Below are 19,569 nucleotides of genomic sequence, written 5' to 3'. Positions count from 1 at the left end.
GCCGGGCGGGCAGTCGGGGGAGCGGCGGCAGCGCCGGGCGGTGCGCGGGGATCCCCGGCCGGCCCCGGCGGCGCAGCGGGCACGTGTTGCGGGCGGCCCCGGGCCGGCAGCGGCGGCCGCAGGTGCCGCGGGCGGGACGGGCGCTGCGGAGCCTCAGCCGGGGGCGCGGCGGGGCGGGGAGCGGCCGGAAGTGACGGGGCCGGGCCGGGCTGATTCACCTGCTGGGCGGTGCGCGGGGCGCAGCCCGGGCACGGAGCTGCCGCCGCCGCCGCCGGGTGCCCGCCGCGCCATGGAGCTGCCGCCGCCCGTGCTGCTGCTCGCCGTGTCCCTCGTCCTGCTCTACTCCGCAGGTGGGCGCAGGTGGAAGGGACGGGACCGACGGGGAGGGAAAGGGAAGGAGGGAGGGAGGCGGCGGCGGCTCCTCTGTGGGGTGGGAGAAAGCGCGGCGGGGGTGGGGGGGCTGCTGCCCGCCCGGTGTCCGCCCCGGCGGCTGGGGGGCTCCGCACCTCCGCCCGTGCGTGTGTGGGGTCCCTGCCGTGTGTGTGTGGGCGGGGGGGGTGGTCTCCGCCCTGTGTGTGCGAGCGCGTGTGTGCGTCTCGGCCGTGTGCGGGTCTCTGCCCCTCGTGCATTTCCCCGTCCCCGCCAGCCCCTCCGCCCTGCCCGCCCTCAGCCCGGGGCGCGGTGCCCGCGCTGGCGGTGGGGCCGCGCCGCGGAGCCGACCTGGGCTTTGTTCGCCCTCAGCGCGGCTGCCGAGCTTTATCTGTCGCCTCCCCCTCCCCTTCCCCCGCCGCCCTCCCGGGCAGCCCCCGGTGCGGCCGGGGCCGCTGTGCCGCGGTGTCCGCCCGGTGTCTCCCGGCCGGAGCGGCTCCCGCGGCAGGCGGGCGGCGGAGTCAGCGCCACACGGGAAAACCGACTTTGAAAGAGCAAAAGAAAAAAAATTTAAAAAAATTGAAACCCCAGCCCTGCATGTGTAGCGCCTCCAGCATCCAGGCTGGCTCTGCTTTTGAGGGTGTGGAAGGGGCCGGGTGCTCCTGGAGAGCCCTCGGAACCCGGTTGTCCAGACCCGATGGCCAGGATTGAGCCCTGAGGTGTAAACGTGAGAGGATTTGAGGGCGGGAGGAAAGGAGTTGAATTGGATGGACCTAAACGCGTTTGTTTTTCGTGATGAAAGAAAACAAAGCAGTAGATATTCTCAAACAAAAAAAGCAACCAACTATACCCAAAACCCTCACATAACAAATCAAACGTGCCTGGGCTACTAAAAAGTAGGCAGATGTTTTTCGTCTCACATGCTAGATGTTCTTATGTTCCTGTAATGAACTTGGCTGCCATATCAGTGTTTCTTAAACATATCTCTAATATAAAAGTAAGTTTTCACTAAAGTTGACCCAAAATGATGTGAAACTATAAAAGGTGACAAAACACATGGGGAGGTTCAGGTTCACAGTAAAATGTGTATCAGTGGTGTCAGGAGGTCAGGTTTTATTTCCTATTGAAATGTTAATGCCTGTGTTGATGTCACTGCTTTTTTGGGAAATTACTCATGGGTTCAAAATTCTGTGTCTGTAACGGAATGGTGAACTCTGATCTCCTGACTGAAAGGGAATAGGTAGTTCTGCATTAACTGTGTTTCCCGAAGCAGAGTTGGAAACAAGGTAGATGCTGTGTTAAGAACTATGAGTTACTAGTATTTAGTTGACAAGGTTAGTCATGAAGATTTATATTGAAACACTTTGTGTAACGAAAACTGGAAATAACTTGTTGTGAGTAGAATTCTATGTACTGCATTTGAACTAGATGACTACTAGGTCATCAAAGACTATGATTCTAAAAAATTAGGAACAATTAATATATGAGGAAATGTAAACCCAGAACAGAATTTTACACTTTAGTTCTCCTGAAGGATACAGGTGTCTTCAGACCTCAGGGTGAAATTGGATGACTTTGTAAATAAAGAAATATTCCTAATGAAAACACACACATACCTCTTTCGTACAGCTATTTGAATGACAGTACCCTAAAACACATATATTTCACACTCCTCTGAAGGAAATAATTGAATAATCTGTAATTCATAGGAGCTGATATGTCCTCTGAGCTCGCTTGTGTTTTTCCCATCAGATTGAGTTAATGTTTCTGGGTCTGTGCTGCAGATAGACATTACTTCCTTCACTGAAGGAACAGATGTCGGTAACTTGCTGGTCTCCATATGGACCCAACCTAGAGGAAGCTATTTTTTGTGCAATTGAGTGAAAACTGTTGTCAGTGAAGCATTGCCTAGGTGCTGAAGTTACTTGAGTTTGGTGGTTGTGGTTTAACCCTAGAAAGAAACTAAGGACCACCCACATGGTCACTTGTTCCCCTTGTGTTGAGATGAGGGAGAGAATTGGAAGAGTAAAAGTGAGAAAACTTGTGGGTGGAGATGAAGACAGTTTAATGGGGAAGGCAAAATCCATGCATGCAAGCAAAGCAAAACAAGGACTTCATTCACCACTTCCCATGGGCAGGGAGAAGCTCAGCCATCCCCAGGAAAGCTGGGCTCTGTCACGTGGAAGGCTCACTTGGGAAGAGAAATGCTGTCACTCTGAACGTCCCCACTTCCTTTTTCACCCAGCTGTGTATGGTGATCATGACATCATGTGGTGTGGCACCATCTCCCTGTATACAGTGTTGGGGAAATAATCTCCTTCCATTTGGTGCAAATTCAAATTTGTGTAGGGTTTTAGATGACTAAGAATAAATACAGGTGCTGAACTTGCGATCCCAGTTTAACAAATACGATAATAATTTACATCTTTTAAACTTCTGAAAATGTGTAACATCAGAACTTGAATCGTCAATAATTGAAGTGCTAACGTAGCCAGATTATACCTATAAAAAGATAGATGCTAAAAAAAAGATCCTACATGCATAGTGACCCATTTCACCCTCAGAAGAAGGTTTTACGAAACAGGAATGCTGTGTTTGTAAATGCCCCAACTGAGGATGAGTTTGAGTTGAGTGTTAAGGTAAATAACTGGGCAGGAATTTTCTTTAGTCTGTAGTGGTATCTTTTATTGCTGCTCTTGCAGTGGTTTTTATGTGCATTTTGGTTTTTTGTTTGCAATGGTAATAGTAGGCAGTTTTGTACTCTGTTGAAATTCTGCAATGTGTGAGGCTTTATTAACAGAATTCTAAGCTTTTAAATAAAATCAAAGTTCTGGTAAACTTTAGGAAAATCTACGGTTATTTCCCTGTTGTTAAACTTGGAAAAGTTATTCCAGTATCGTGCATGCAGGAGTGGAACCTAATGCAGGCATAGTAAGTCAGCATTTGGTAGCTAATACACTTTGTCAAATAAGTATAATTAGGAACGTAAGCCTGTTCATGTTTTTATGCATGCAATAGGATCTTGCAGAAGCTTAAATTAGAAGTGTGACTACCACAGGAGTTTAATGATGACTCCTATCCCAGTCTTTTAATTGCTAAACCTGGTACATTTCATCTCTTGGTCAGTAATTGTAGCAAGATTCAGGGTTCAAGTTCTTCTAAAGTATCCATTGATGTGAAAGTTACCTGAAGTTTGGGACTTGTTTCCTGGATCTTAGAGTTTTAACAAGCATGAAAATCTTTAACCAGAGATTACTTAATCAACTGTTAGTCAGCTGCTGTGACATGGACCATGACATTTGAATTAGTGATTTTTGCCTTGGCTAATATATGTTTCCCAGAAGGTATTTTGTGTTGAGAATGCTGCTGCAGAGATTATTATAGCTCGTCACTTTGGTCTCCTCTGACTGCCCCACTGTGTTGCATCAAACTTCAGCTGCCTCTCTGTCTTCACTTCCAGTTCTTGCCTCTTCCACAGCCAAGCCCACTTAACAGACAGATGAAACTCCCCCTCCTGAATGTCTGGTTTAGCTTCAATTGCTGCTTTACAAAATACACCCATGCTCATATTTTTATAAGAGCACATGTATGCTTTGCTACTCATACCATTCACACTTCAAGACAGTAATCCTGAATATCTTTAAATTTGTCTCAGTATTGGAGCATATTAAAACTCCTTTGCCACAGCTCCTACAGAGATTTGTGCAGACTAGGAAACTTGTTTTTGGGGCTAGTGTTGTTTCAACATACTTCCACACTCATTTAATCAGCTGTTGCTTGCATGCTTTCATAAGCTTGCAATGACAGGGATTCTTTTTGCTCTTGTTGTGACTTCTGGTTGACTTCATGAAACTTTTAGATACTGTGTGAAACATTATAAATTTGGAGAAATTTTAGCAACTATGTGGCTCACCAGCATGGAAGAATGTGTGTCATCACCCTTCTATTACATCAATTTAGTTACACTTGCTTCCCCCGCCCCCCTTTTTTAGGGAATTCTTCTTTTTACTCTTTTGCACCTTTCCAGGGACGGCTCAGAGAAAAGCCACTTCAGCCAGTTGCCAGGAGAGTAAGCGGCAGGGAAGTCATAGTTCTGTGTAAACCTGTTTCAGTAACATCTGCAATATAAGCAGCCCCCTGCATCCTTGCTGGTCCTTTCATTTACTGCAGTTGTAAACGGGTCTCAGTTGCTGAAAGTGTTAATTTATTAACTGGTTAGATCATAGATTTGAAACAAGAAAGTTTTGCCACCCATTTGTCCTGGTACAGGGCAGGAATGAGTGACAGGAAGGATGGCAGAAGAGCATTAGGAGGAAAACTGGCTCTGTTTGATCAGTATTTTCCCAAAGCAGGGAAATATCTGTAAAACCTTGGCCTGGAGAGAGCTTAATTGAGGAGTAAGACTGCATGGCTAAATCAGGCAATCAGCCAAATGTCTAGATGTTACTGCAAAGATTATTTTTGCATCCTCTTTGAAGTTGTACCTGGCATTCATCTGGCTCCATGGTGAGCTCCAGTTCAGGGAGTCTAAAAGTTATAAAAAGAGTAAATTTTTGTGAGGCCAGTTTTCTGCCTGTTCCTTTTCTTGGTCCAGCTCAATGAGATCAAGCCTGAATTATAACAAGGGAGTGTCAGCTGGAACCTCAAATGTGCATGGTGGAGTATATTATTGCTATTGTTTATTAATTTATTTAAATGTCACCTACTTACTGGATCACATTCAAAATGTGATAAAGAGGCAAGATTTGGAGTTTTATTTACACTGGAGCCATTCACTGGTGCTCTGATGTCCTTTAGGTGCTGTCATGAAGCATCTGAGGTACTTGATGGTTGCAAGTTTTGCAGTTGCACTTGCTGCTACATTTTTTTAAACAGATATGTTTTTCATGCCCTACAGCTAAAGCCTGTATGCTTAGTATGCTGAAAAATGATTAATCAACAAGAACTATTTGGTGTGTTGGAGGGAAGGATGAGAATTTGATACATTCTCAACTGTTTGAACTTGTGCAGAATTAGTTTGCATAAGGAATTGAAGTTTCCTGTGTTCACTTATCCTGCATCTTCAGCTCTTTGTTTTAGATGTATTAACAATATAAGCTACAAGGAATATTTCATCTCAGTTGTTTTAAGGCATGTAAAAATAACCTGTTTGTGTGTGTATAGATATAAATATATTCTAAAGTCTCCCTAAATTTTTAAATGATAAGTTAACTTCTTGGCTAATTAGGGTGGATATTCTAATTCTTTGAGCTTATTCCTTTCTGTCTGTTTTTTATCTGGTGGGAGTGGGGCAGGGAAGGAAACAAGACTGGGCAGACAAGACATTTTTCTCTGTCATTTTGATGCTTCACCTTTATATTTAAAAAAACCCAACAAAACAGAAACAAGAAAAGAGCCCAAAATCAACTCTGTGCTACTGAATCAAATAGTTGTCAATCTTAATGCAAAACTTGCATGAACTGGGAAAAAAGCATTGCTTGTTCAATAGCTTGGAAGAGCCAAAGCCTCTTTACTCAAGTGAAAATAATATGGCTGCTCAGATAAGTGTTGGATTGTAGTGAACTCCCTGATGCACTGACTGACAGATGTGCCCGGTGCATTCACACTGCCAGTGAGCTGCTTCATTCAGCTCCCTTTTAAATGCCATCAAATTGGCAGGAAAAAGATCGAATCATGTGGCTTGATTGCTTAGTGACTGTGTAAGCCTCCAATATCTGTCCGTAATGGGAAAGTGACTTGCAGAGCTAAAGGCAAAACAACCTGTGCAGCTGGGGTAGACTTGGTAGAGGAGGGGCAGGATTTTGTGTGTGTGTGTCGTGTCAGGATTTCAGCTCTGATCTTTTTCTTTTTTGTGCTCACTGAAAAAAGTCTTTGTAATGGTTGCCCTTCATTTAATTTTGCACTTCTCAGTACTGTTTCTAGATGGTTCCTTAAAGGCTCTGAAGTGCAGTCTGGAGGTACATTTTCGCATTACACCTGCCCCCATTACAGATGTGGTGCGGTTACATCCTGTCTGCTGTGGTTGTTGCCCCTTCCAGCGGTGGCATTGGATTCCTTCTCCCCTTCCTTGTGTCAGAGCAGCCTTGTGCAGCTGTTGGCAAAGTCCATCCAGCTGATACCACAGAAAACTTGGAACTCATAGTGATTTTCTGTAGATACTGGGCTAAACACTACTCCTCTGCTTAAAACTAATCTTAATCCCAGTTTATGTTGCACTATCCCCTCCCCCTTTCGGTTGCCTCCCGAAAGCTTATCCTTCCCTTCAGTAAGGAGATCTGAATGCCCCCTCACTCCCCTTGATAAGCACGTCCCTCTCAGGAAGGTCATCAGCCAGCAGTTGCTAGGATACGGGCTGGTGGCTTTGGGTTTAGCAACCCAAAAGCTTCAAGAATGTGCTGAACAAGTAAGGAGCACAAGGACAGTTGTAAAAGGAAAGGGATGTTGGAGAGAATCTGAAGGCAAAGGGTGTGTTGAAGAAAAAACAAAGTTGTGGGTGAATAAAAGAATAAAAGATCATTTAAGTTTTAGCCTGTGATTTTTAGGTTTTTGTAGTTGCATAATGATTTCAGCTGATCCCAGTGAACTGTGGTTGGGAGTGAAATCAAGCTCATGCTTATGTATTTGCAGAGTTGGAGTTATTGGTAGTTTTATTTATATGAGCCTTAAAATTAAGAAATTTTTTGTTAGATTGGGAGGGTGTGTAACTTGTAGCTTAATTGTGCAGTACCTTTTAAACTGGGGCAGGGGTATGCAACACTACATGAATTGGAGCTATTTATTAATTTAATGCTGTCTGAAGACATCCAGACTGAAATAATTTTTTTTTAAATGTCTTTGAAGAAGTGTGCATACTCAGTTTCCTGTCTAGTTTTTTTTTCTAACTCGTGTGATTTGACAGAGGATTTGTGGATTCAAGGAAATGTGCCTCAGAAAAGTGGTGCTTCTCCCCCACCCTGCTCAGAAGAAGTAAAGTTTGGAAATACAAGCCCACTGTTTTGAGGCCCAGGAACAGAGTTGACTATCTGGTGGTTGAAATATCCCAGGCTTATTCTTATATGTGGGGTTTTTTTGGGGGGTGTGTTTATTTTTGGGTTCTTTTTGTTTTGGTTGGTTGGTTTTTTGTTGGGGTTGTTGTTGTTGTTTTTTTTTTTTTTTTTTTTTTTTTTTTATTAAGTGCCCTGCTGTTCCATCAGCCTTCTCATTGTAGCTTCTGGCAAAACCTTGTTTCATGCACATAAGTCTTTTATCTACACCGTCTGTGGAAAAAGTGTTCTGGAAACTTAACCAGACCAGAGTTCTGGGAGCTCAGTCACTCAGCCTCTTTGAGCTACTGGTGAGCTAGCTGAGCTGAAATGTGCGAGAGAGGGTTTTAAAATCTTGTCGCTACTATCATAAGGTGTATAAAACTCTAACTCTTTTCTACAAAAACTGCTGTGTGGATTTAGTTTCCTGAACTGTTTTTATATTTAGTCTGGGACTAAATAGGAGGAGACACTGTGTGCAGCCAAGTCTCTCCTAGGTGGGTGCTTTTATTCCTGGGTTGTCTTTACTTTCTCTGGCTCCATAAACTCTCTTTTCTGCACAGTAGGAGAGTTTCACTAAGATCTGTGACTCCAGTTTAGAGAGCACTGACCTGGGAGATCTGAAGTGCAGATGTGAACATCTTTTGTCTTAATTTTACTCTGTCTTTGAGGATTAACTAGTGTTCTGCTTAGTGGACTCAGGCTAGTGTAGAGGGGCAAGTTTTTATCTTCTCTCTAACCTTTTTGCATTGGGCCTCTTTGAGGTTTAAGTAGAAGAATACTTTGTATGGTAATGTAACTAGCCCTGGAAATGTTAGGTTGAAGTAGGCTTGCTGCTTTTGGTAAAATGTTTTGTTGGGGTGTTTTTACCAGTTACAGTGAACTGTGCTTATCTCTGAAATTTGTATCACTGCATTGTATGATAACAGGGCGTTAAGCATGGGAAAAATGTGGTCTGTGGAGCACGTCAAACAGTAACTGTTTAACTCTTGATATTAGCAGGACAGTACTTTCTTTGTTAGGAAAAGCTTTGTGATTTGCCTTTATCAGCATGGGATTATCCTAAAAATCTGAATTCTTTGCGGAATTCTAAAATTAGAATGTACTAAAATCAAACCTCTGTAGATATGTGGATTCAGATGGAGTAATGCTGTGTGACTTTTTCTTTGTTTTATTAACTGCTCTGTTATTACCTAGCATTTGTTAGTTCCTTACCAATTGCTTGCTTGTTCCTGTCCTTCATCTTTTGCTTGTTTTACCTCTGTTGAGGTTACTGTGAAGCCTGAGTATTCTTTGGTACCTGGGTACCTGACTAAATTAATAGGATGTGTATTGAGCTAATATGTGTTTTGGAATCTGTTGTGAAGCATTTTTGAGTTTCATTCTCACATCAAAAATCCCCAAGTCTATTGAATTTGCTTTCTAAAGGGAAGACAATTTTTTTTATCCTTCTGTTAAACTTCCTTTTTATTGACATTTTTCCTTTAATGTTTATTAAGTTAAAGGAGACTGTTTAGGGACTGTTCTTTGAGTTGCAGAGTTTATGATATGAGAAGAGTTAGATTCGGCAAAACTTCATGTGTTTTGGGCCCAAGCTTCTGAAAGCTGTAACTGTACTGGGTCCTTTTGCTCTTGGAGGTAAGATGTAGAAACTGAGAATCCAAATCTGAAGCTGGGCCCTTTTCTTTAAGGCTTTTTTTTTTTTTTTTTTTTTTTAACCTTTTGGAGAGGGGTCTCACTGATAAATTTAGGATGTGATTTGGTTTTTCGCTTGTGATAAACTGTGGCAAAACAGCTTAACTGCAGCTTTGTGGCCATCTTAGCTGTGCTGATATGACTCAGCTACTGGGTGCTGCAAAAACCACTAAAATAAGTAATGCCAAATACTTGTTTCTCTTTATTCTTTTGTGAAAGCAGCTTTTAATCCAGTTACTTGATCAGCAGGACCCTGTCTTGCAGATGTTCCCTTTGGCTGCTGAGGATGCTGATGTTTGGTATTTTAAGGAAGCAGGAGGTGATTGTGGGATGCTGGCTGTTTGTGGGGATTTCAGCCATGGAGACTTGTGTTTGTGTTAAGATTATGCCAGTGAACACCAGGCAGTCTCCTCAGCCAGCCACTCCTTGGTGTGTACCTTCCTCCCTGTGTACTCCGTGCTTGCTAAGGGTGTTAACTTGAGTCACTCAGTTCTAGAGGGCCTTAGGTCAGAAGTGCAGGTTTGAAATAAGATGTTGTAGAACTTCTGTCCAAGTGAAGGTGGGAAGGGAGAGAGTTGGGCAACTTTGCTCTATAAAATCATTACAGCTAGCTGAAAAAAGTAGGAGATGAACTGTGGAGAAGAGGCGTATTCAGAAGTAAAATGGGGATGGTTTCAGTTTTTGAGACTGAAATCTGCTTGGTGAAAAGATTTGATCACAGGTACATCTCTAATCTGCATTTGAAAGAAAAGTGTAAGCTGAAGTGTCTCTTAAGTGAATTTTATAGCTTGTGGCTCTCAAAGCACTAATGTGCATTTTTGGTCGTGATCATTACTTGCTACTTAAGGCCTCATTCTGTGGAAAAAAACATTTATATATTTAGAGACTCTCCTTGTTTGCAGTCAGGTATTGGCAAACAAGACTGATTTTGGAGAGCCTGGTAGGAAAGTACTCTGAAAATGCAGTTGCAGGTGGATCACACTAAGTACAGCAACATCTCTGAACTCAACTCTGTGTAGAAACTGTCCTGGTCCCCATCTAGGGAAGGACTATCTGCTGGGTTACATAACCCTTCTGTGGCACAGCCCTATCTGATGCCAGAAACATTCATGCCAAATTTAGATGCACACCTACATTTGTGTAAGCCAGTAATGCACAATTTCAATGTGTCCCGATTAAATAAGAAAATACTAAATGCATAAGTAATTAATCTAATAAATTGCTTTCTGTTATTTATTAGTATATATCACAGCTCTGCTTATGTCTGTGTTGGAATGAAGAAAGCTTTGCTCCATTTTAATTTTTTGTCTGCTTTCTGTTTTGAAGATTCTTTTATACTAGAAAACAGCTTCCATCAGATTCCATAAAATATTTCATTTTCCCTAGATTAGTCTTAATAATAACATAGTTTACTAAACTGTGTTCTACTTGAGTGACACTTAAAGGTTAGTTCAGATATTGAGAAGGAAAGAGTTTTTCTGAAGATCGTCTACTGGTTTCCACCCCTTTAGAAATCATATGAAAAACTTGTTCAATCATACACATATAGTCTGCAATGCTCTTTAGGGTCAGTTTCCCAGAAAAAGAGTATTTTATTCCACATTAAGAAACTTAAATCTGAATGTTCAGAATCCAAACTGTGTATTGACCTCTTCTTCTAATACAAACTTTTTAAAGGAATAATGCTTATTGTTCTTCATCAAGGTGCTTGTCTCTTCTCAACCAGTCACAAGTGTTCATTTTTATGTTTACCACAGCCAAATATGGCGCATGTTCTCCTTGCAAAATACTTTGAAAACAATATACAGCCATTTGGATCAAGTGCACTTGAAACTTGGCTTTCAGGGGTTTTCTTGAGAGTCTGTTGTGTGCTTTTGAGTCTACATTTTGCAGTGATTTATTTTCTGCAATTAGAAATTAGATATTTTAATGCAAAGTATATTTGAATAAGTGGGATAAATGACTTGAGTCACTTGTGTGTCTAAACCAGAAAAGGTGTCTGAAAAGGGTCTGAAATTTTATCCATAAAATCATGCTAACCAAAACAAACACAAATCTTCCTTCAGCTTGGTAAAATGTCTGCCTGTCATGTACTAGCAGTTAGATACCACAGTGGATCCCCTCATGTTTTGAGGCACATACTAGCAGAATGAAATAAATAGAATATCCCTGATTTGTGTGGAAGCTGAAGGGGTAAAGCTTGGGAAAAAATTGAGAAAATGTCATCTTGTCACTGTGTGTGTTGGCTTCATTAGATCTTTAATGCAGAATTGTTTGTGTTGAACGTGACCTCAGTCACATCCAGCCTTCTGCTCCAAACAGCATCAACACTGAGTACTTTGCTCTTCTCTGTATCAGCTATCACCTGTCCTATTTTTCTTTCTGATTCTTTACTGCTCGTGTAATAGTAGAAGGTTTTCATGTGGCACTGAAGTCCCATGCTGCTTTCAGCTTTGGTTGTGTTTTGACTTCCCTGGCAGGGATGCTGCATGCCTGGGCAATATTTGTGTGTTCTTCCCTTGGTAGGCTGTTCTTGCTTCTTCCTCCTTAGGCCAAGCTGCTGATTGATGTGTTTATTTTGCTGGGTGTTGGGATGTACTCCTTGTGTGGTTAGCAATTGCCCTTAAATACCCCCCAGTTTTCTTGAGTTCTTTTGCTTTTTAGAATTGGATCCCACAGAATTCCAGCTACTGGGTAAGTCAGTCTGCCCATATGAAGTGCAGGGTCTGTGCTGGATTTGTCTTCCTCCTCACAGGGTTTTATACTTCACTATTTCATGGTCTCTGCAGTCAGGGCTGTTGTTGATTCTATCCCCAGCAGGTTCTTAGGGTTCTTTTTTCCTTGAAAGCCATTGCAAGAAAGTATCAAATGGGGATTTACTCATTTAGTGCTGTTTTTCCCTGAAATCTTTCAGAAACCTCTTAGATTTTGTGTCATGCTGTGTTGCCCTTCTAGTAGATGTCACAGAGGTGAAAATGTCCCACAATAACTAGTCTCTGTTATTTTTAGAAACTTTCTGGAACTGCTGAAATAGCCTTCATTGGCTTTCTTACCCCAATCAGGTGATTTGTAACAAACTTTGACTGTGATGTTGTCCATAACGTCCTTTCCTTTAATCCTGACCCACAAGCTCTTAGCCAGCCTGTTGTCTGTCCTGTAGAACAGCTTTTTGTGTTGCAGCTGCTCCTTCAGGTAGAGGTGAGGTCACCTGCTGTTCTTCCCTTCCTGGCTTCTGGTGTCCATCCATGACAAAGTGCCAGTCACGCAAGCCATTGCACACGTCTCGCTCTGGTGTCAGTTCTGTGTGCAGGTGCTGTAGGTGGTTTCTCTTTTAACATGCTTTATCTTCACCAGGATCTCTCTTCCTCACAAGAACCTAGACCAGGTACTTCCAATGGCTCAGTCTCTATTCCCTCCCCTGACTGCAAAGTTCAGATACTATTTCCTGGTAGATCTCTCATTTACAGTGCTCGTCACCAGCTCTGATGAGGTTGTTCATAACCCGCTTCCTCGAGTGGATCCCATCTCTCACTTGGCAGCCCTTGTTTCTCAGGGGTACTCGTGGTCATAAAAATTAAAGTGCTCCTTGCAGTGCCAATCCTGTAGTGAGTTCTTAACTTGAAGGATGTGTCTCTACAAGCCTTTTCCCCCTTACATGAAAAGAGCAAGGAGAGTAAATGTCACCTGGGATTCTGTGTCCTTCTTTGCCCCTGGAGCTTTCTAGTCACATTTGATTTGCTCCAGGTCTCCTTTGCTAACATCAGGTAATAATTAAGTGGGAATAGAACAAAAAAGAAAAGAAAAAGGCAATAGTGGTGATGATAATAAGGGTCAGAGGACCCTTGACAATCTCTGACATGTCGAATCTGGCCAAGCCTCCTTCTGCAGCATATCTGGCAGCAGATGTGTCTTCTCTGCAGAAGGGAATCTCCAATTACCTGCCCCTCCCTTGTGTTGCTAATGCTCAGTCCAAGCCCAGCTAGCTCTGACATGTATCTTAATTGAGGTGCTTGCTGCTTCTGTATGCTGATGTTGACCCAAAAGAAAGAGAAAGTGGAAAAGAGCTTAGTGTTTGCAGCCTTAGTCTAAGAAAAAGACTGTGGAACCCTGGTATAATAAAAGAGAGGTGTTGGGAGATGTGCAGTAAGAAAGGAATTGAGATTTATGCAAAAGCTCTGATAATTAGAAGGTTCAGACTAATGTTTGAGTACCTCTCTTAGCAGCTAGTGTGTGCTGGAAGCTTCATGTGCAGGAATGATTGTTGAGTGTTATTCTGAGGATTGTGTGCTTTAGCTTTCATTGACATGTTTGCATGCAGTCAAATGTGCATGAAAATACTACTTGGACTTCAAAAGTGTCAAAAATTGAAACTTGAAAAATATTTTTGTGACAATCTTCTATTTTGAGCAAGGCTCTTCAGGCTTTTGGGTTCTGCTTTTATTTGGCACATGGTTACTATGTCAATCTGTATGTTTGGATCAGAGAAATGAGTGCTGTAGTAGAAACTATTTCTGGCTTTTGAAGCACTTGGACTAAACTGACAGGCAGTGATAGGCAGGACTACTGGAGTCTAGTTTCCTAGGAGCGTGTCTCTGAAATGTAGTACTTCCAGCTTTTAACATAATTTTTCTTCCCAGTTGCCAGTGTCTTTTTCTCAGTGTTCTGCCATGAAACCGTGTAATGTCCACTTTAAAATTATACTCACATGAGTTGTCTGGCAATGAAGAGGCAAGAGATAGTTGAAGAATCTAATGCTTCTTATCTCTGTCAGTACAAATGAGTACTTGGGGGACTTCTGGTTGTACTGGCCTGTTATTTCTGCTTTTATATTTGTTTGAAATTGTCAAAGAGATGAACAAGCAACAGCTGAAGAGGGAGAGATATAAAACATTGATCCTGCAAGTCCCATTTGTTTAGAAAAGTAGTCAAAAAAATCAACATGTGGATACTCATCTGTCCAGTTTGTTTTGGCCATGTTGTGTTTCAGCAGGTATCAACTGAAAATCAGAGTTTATACTTTTTAGTAGTAGGGATGTGTCATAGCATCCCCAGAGTATGAATTCTATTATCCACTATCTGCTGTGAAAAGGCAGACTGTTGCTCTTATATGAATTATTGTCCAGTTTGTGAAATTCTCAGCAGGTCCTCTTGTGGAGAGGGGGAAGCAAATGTGTGTGCTGTGGTCCTTTGTGGTGGAACTTCAGATGGCAGTGTGAGTGTGACTGGAGATGCTGCCACAGAGCAGCAGCTCTGCTCCAGTGATTTACTTCAGAATGAAAGCTTTTAATTTCCCAGGTTACAGATTTGAGGCTTTTAAGGAAGTAAGTAACATAATAATGTATTTGATTATCAGTCACTTAAACTCTACTTGAGTTCACATCCCTTTTCTTTAATATAGTAACATTGCAGATGCAGAAATGCAATTTGGAGATCAACTTGAGAATATTGTATTACAGTTCCCTAATGAGGCCGTGGGGAAAAGGGAAACAAGAGTATGGAAGCTGCTGAAAAAACAGTTCAGGAATTTACATTAATAATGTAAATGCTACTGTCTTTTATGGAAGCATGAATGTACTCTAAATCTACCCATAAACAGAGGTGATGGGTAGTAGTAGTGTTGTCTTTGTTTATATAGAGCTGACCAAATTTAATCTATTCACTAGTCAAACAACATTTTAAAGAGGTTTAGAATGGCTAGTTTTACACTTGGAAATCTGAAAAGATCCTTTAGGAGGGAATAGGATTTGTGAAAAATCAACAGGTATTCATGGAGATCACTATTATTTAGGGAACTGTTGTAGTTCAACCTAGTAGCACAGAATTAACTGTTCAGATCTGTTTACTGTGGTCAAAAAAGAGGTGGTACAAACCCATTAGAGTTGTCTTTGAAAAGGTGTCCATTGTCGGTAAGAGACATTGCACGTAACTCTCTTTCCTACCTCAAGTTGATTTAAGTTTTTTTGGTTGGTGTTTCTTTTTTTTTCCCCTTCCCCCAGACTGAAGGCAATGTCATAAAAAGTAATACTATGAATGATAGGAAACAAAATAATCCTACCTAGTTTGTTAATAATTAACTATTCTGAAGGCCTTTTCTTGCGGGCTGTTGTCTGGAATTTAGTATATCAAGTGATTTCTCTTTCTCAAGGATTTTTTTAAATAGCTGTTAAAGATCCCATTGTTTTATCATCAGGAAGAGAATGCAAAGACTTGATACAGAGCAAAACTTTAGTAAAGCAGAAGGGTATCTGTTGGGTCCCTTCCAACTCACCATATTCTATGATCTACTGCAGGAAGCTCCTCTACCGTGCTGGAGCTCCTCTACTATATGGAGAAGTGCGAGTTAGAACACAACAGCACTGTGCAAAATGATTCTAAACTTTTTCACCTGAGGCTGTTACTTTAGATCTGTAAAAGGTGCCAAAGCCATCTGTCTTCCTCACACTGTCCATTCTCCTGGTGGCCTTGCAGCTCTCATGGCTGTGGTCACATCTGTGTGTCTGTCTAGCAACCTGCACACATAAAGTGACTGAAAACCTGAGCTTGGTTTCCAAGAAGGTGGACAAAACAGTAGCTGTACCAGTGCCAAACCCATTTCCATCATGAGCAAAGGGTGTTCTTTCCACATCCTGGCTGTGATGTGCGAGCCTGCTCACTTGATATAAGGGAAGCCTGCGTTTATTGTGAAATAGGGGGAATCTTGCTTCAGGCCTTTTGAGTAGCTCTTTTTGTGTCAGTATACGGATTCTTTTTCAGGGCTGAATTGAGGAAAATTTGTTGTTTGAAAGCATGTTTGCCTAGAGGCATGCGGATAAGGATTGCACAGCCTTTTTAGAGGAGTAAGACAAACAGAAAAGACAAACAAATGCAAAAAAACTCATTGAGATGTTTGAAAAAGATTAATTTGTCCTCTGTGTCCCTGTAGATAGAGAAGCCCTTATAACTCAAGGCAAAGTAACTTACTTCCAGCCCAGGGATTCTCAAGAATTCTTTCTAATCTGGCAGACTTCATTACTGTTCCATACTTTCATTCTACAGTGAGGGAGTAATAGTAAGGTGATTATATAGTGACTTGAAAAATCTGCTGTTGGAAATGTTTAGTTTGGGTTTGTGTGGGACTTGAATTGTGCAAAAAAGAAAAAGTATGGCTTGAAAGATGTAGCTGCCTGTTGGAAGTAATTCCAAATGAGCAGCACAGGACTTTGTGCTGTGTTGGGTTACAGGATCTGCACAGGCTCTTCAGCGGTGACAAGTCTGACTGATGGCATGATTTCTATACAGGAAAAGTATGTCATAGAACACTTACAGTGAAAAACTGTGTGTGACTTGTTTTCAAAACATAAAAATATGTTTTTATAGGTCTAACAAGAAGCCTAACTATAACTTCAGTTGACCAGTCAATGTTTGAAAAAGCACAAGGAGAGAAAGTTACGTTGCCGTGTACTTTTGAACTCTCGGAAGAAGATGAAGGCCCACTAGATATTGAGTGGGTATTGATACCAGCAGATAATCAAAAGAAGGAGCAAATAGTAAGTAGAGACTTCTTTTTGGGCAGTGTTAATTTAGTTGTTTGAGTAGGTCAATGTCTGAGTTTTGTTACTGCCTTTTTAAACTTCCACCTTTTCAGGCTGGGATGCTTGTGATCTTAAATTGCTTTGAAGCACCAGTCATATGAAATCTAGTGGAAGTTTTGAAATACCAGATTAAGGATGAAATGTCAAGACATTTTTCACTATAAACTTGCCTTCTAATGAAGAACTCCCAAATTAAATACATTTCAGTTCCAAAAAGGAAACTTTGCTTTTGTACCAGAGTTATATTCCTTATTGAAAACAAATTCATGAGATTTAATTTTAAATATATTGACTCTTTTAGTTATTAATGCTTTCTTGCCTTTGGAAGTGTAATCAGTATTAGTAGGCAGGTTTTGCAGAATTAAATTAGAGCAATTCTAAACAGTTTTCTTTCAGTCAGAAGTCAATGCTGACATATTGGTACTTGGTCAGGTGTTTGGTTGGAGTATTCACTATAATGCTGTGTGTGGTGATATTTTGAAGATGGAGATATTTGGCTATGTCCTATGTCTGAGGTTAAAACTATAGAAAGAAACTTGAGTATTCAGATAGACCAAATTATTTAAAATGTTTGCACACTAAGTAGATTTCTGAATCTTATTTCTTTTTTTCATAGATAATTATGTATGCTGTAGACAGGGTTTATAATCATTATTATGCTGCTATGACTGGGCGAATGCAGTTTACAAATCTTGATCCCAAATCTGGTGATGGTTCATTGGATATCCTGAATTTAAAGGCAGCAGACACTGGCACATACCAGTGCAAAGTGAAGAAGGCTCCTGGAGTTCAAAGCAAAAAAATACAGTTGACTGTACTTGGTAAGATAATTTATTTTCTTAAATTTTCAGTGATGTTTTTTATGTGCTTATTCCATCCTATTTTCAATATCTGAAATGAAAACTTCCAGTTGGGTACTGTTGTACTGAACCTGTGCCAATTATGGTCATTATCAAGGCCTTGGGAAGGATGGGTGTAATCCTATTCTAGGAGGTGAAGTGAATAATATTTAAAATAAAGAGCATTTTTAGAAGTTCTGTGCCTGGCTCATATTTCATAGAAACTCTTTCAGTGCATGGAAATGGTTTGTGGCACAAACTTTCTCTTTTGCAAAATAGACTGACTGCTAGAACACAACTAGTAAGCATTTTGATTGTGACTGTTTTTAATTCAGTGATGTTTTGTTTATTAGTAAAGCCAGCAAGGACCAAATGTTCCATTGAAGGATCACAGGAGATTGGAAAAGACGTTACCTTGAAATGTGTGTCACAAGAAGGATCCCCACTTCTGTCTTACGACTGGAGGAGAGTATCTGGCACACAAGAACTTCCTGCCACGTCCGTGCTGAGTACTGTCAAACTTCATTTATTACTCTGAAATACTTAAAAAGATTGCAATAGTATTTTTAGCTTATATTGACTTGTGAGCATCCCAGAGTTAGTATTACTATAGAGTAGTCAAGATCAAGTGTCACTTCTGCCCTCTGAAAAAACTGACTTTGAAATGAGCTGGAGTTGATTTTGGTTTTTAATTCATGATGGGAAATGTTTCAAGCTTCAAGTTGAGATTCTTACCATTAGGCTGCAGTATCACGCTCACCCATACCCAAGCGTCAGGAGTTCTTCTGCTTGCTGATGCTTTTGCTTTTGTGCTCAAGTGGACAGTAGGGAATTCAGAAGTGGCTTCAGTTTGATTTAAAAGAAGCAAACATCTCCATTTTTTTTGTAAGCTTCTGCACTTTATTAGAGTATGTAATATCTTAAAACCTAAAAATTAGCTACAAAGGAAGAACCTAATACTGTTCTTTGTTTTGAACTTAACTCCTGGTAGTGCTAGTTGATGTCTCTTAGTTCTTGTTTTGACAGTGAATGATTGATCATTAAAGTCCTTCTCTGTACTACTGAAGAGTTTAGGCTACTTTTGTTATGCCCCTTCTTTCTTCACATCCCAAATTTGACTCATGGTAACAAAAAGAGCAGTTGACAATATCAGTGCTGGACAAGAATGAGTGGGAAATTGTGCAAGAGTGACTTGTAACTTACTAAAACCATGTTAGTTTTGGGCTTGTGAATGTAGGTTTGGGGACACTGAGAGTGTTCTCAAAAATCTAGACACTACCTAACTTGTTCAGCAAGTAGAGCAAGTCAAATGCTGTGGAATACATTTCTAACAGGGTAAGACTTTTACAAGCAATAGCATTTTACAGCATGATAGAATTTTGTTTTAATCTGGATATCTTTAATATGACATTTTAAAGTTAAGATTTCATGTATGTGCTGGATTAATAATTCTATGATGTTGACCATGGAATTATATTTAGGCAAATGATAAACCTCTACCTTCTGTTGTTTGTAGATAAAAATACAGGGGAACTTCTTCTGAAAAATGCCTCTCGAGAGTATTCTGGTACATACAACTGTGTGGCCTCAAACAGAGTTGGCACGGATGAATGTTCTGTTGAGCTGAATGTCACCCCTCGTAAGTGTTTGCTGTGTAATAGTCACACAGTGTTCTGTGTGTTAAACCTGAACAGTCTTTTTCTCTAAACTCCTAAAAGGTTTAAAACCCCAATGCTGTTATGTAACTTGTGGGTGCCACTTCAAGTCTTACTGTTTTAAATGCATGTGACTGAGCACTTCCCCTCTGATGCAGTGATGTATTATTGACCTGCCTCATGTGAAGCATACTGGGCTTAATGTTAAAAGAAAGTTGGTCTTATAACTTTGACATTTAACAAACAGTATTGTTATTTGCCTATTCTAGCCGTAAATACAGCTGGTATAATTACTGGAGCTATTATAGGAACTCTGCTGGGTCTCGCTGTACTGTGTTCTCTCATCTTCTGTTGCTGTAAGAAGCACAGAGAGAAGAAATATGAGAAAGAAGTACATCATGATATCAGGTAACATGTC

General features: G+C 41.0%; 1 protein-coding gene across 2 annotated transcripts in view; it reads left to right on the top strand.

The window, feature by feature from the left end:
• Positions 1-206: 206 nt before the first annotated feature.
• Positions 207-19,569, top strand: part of CXADR (CXADR Ig-like cell adhesion molecule) — a 32,903-nt gene continuing 13,540 nt past the window's right edge. Inside the window, exons 1-6 of one of the 2 annotated variants that reach the window (XM_069024029.1) lie at positions 207-350; positions 16,443-16,612; positions 17,274-17,478; positions 17,850-18,005; positions 19,013-19,135; positions 19,421-19,559. In XM_069024029.1, coding sequence (XP_068880130.1) covers positions 290-350; positions 16,443-16,612; positions 17,274-17,478; positions 17,850-18,005; positions 19,013-19,135; positions 19,421-19,559 — 854 coding nt within the window. In that variant the 5' untranslated portion in view covers positions 207-289. The remainder of the gene's footprint in view (positions 351-16,442; positions 16,613-17,273; positions 17,479-17,849; positions 18,006-19,012; positions 19,136-19,420; positions 19,560-19,569) is intronic. The other variant, XM_069024038.1, reaches the window with a different exon arrangement.

This window comes from Aphelocoma coerulescens, chromosome 1 (assembly GCF_041296385.1).
Source record: "Aphelocoma coerulescens isolate FSJ_1873_10779 chromosome 1, UR_Acoe_1.0, whole genome shotgun sequence".
Classification (NCBI taxonomy): Eukaryota; Metazoa; Chordata; class Aves; order Passeriformes; family Corvidae; genus Aphelocoma; species Aphelocoma coerulescens.
Note: the sequence above shows the minus strand (reverse complement) of the source record. Positions and strands in the feature narration are given on the sequence as shown.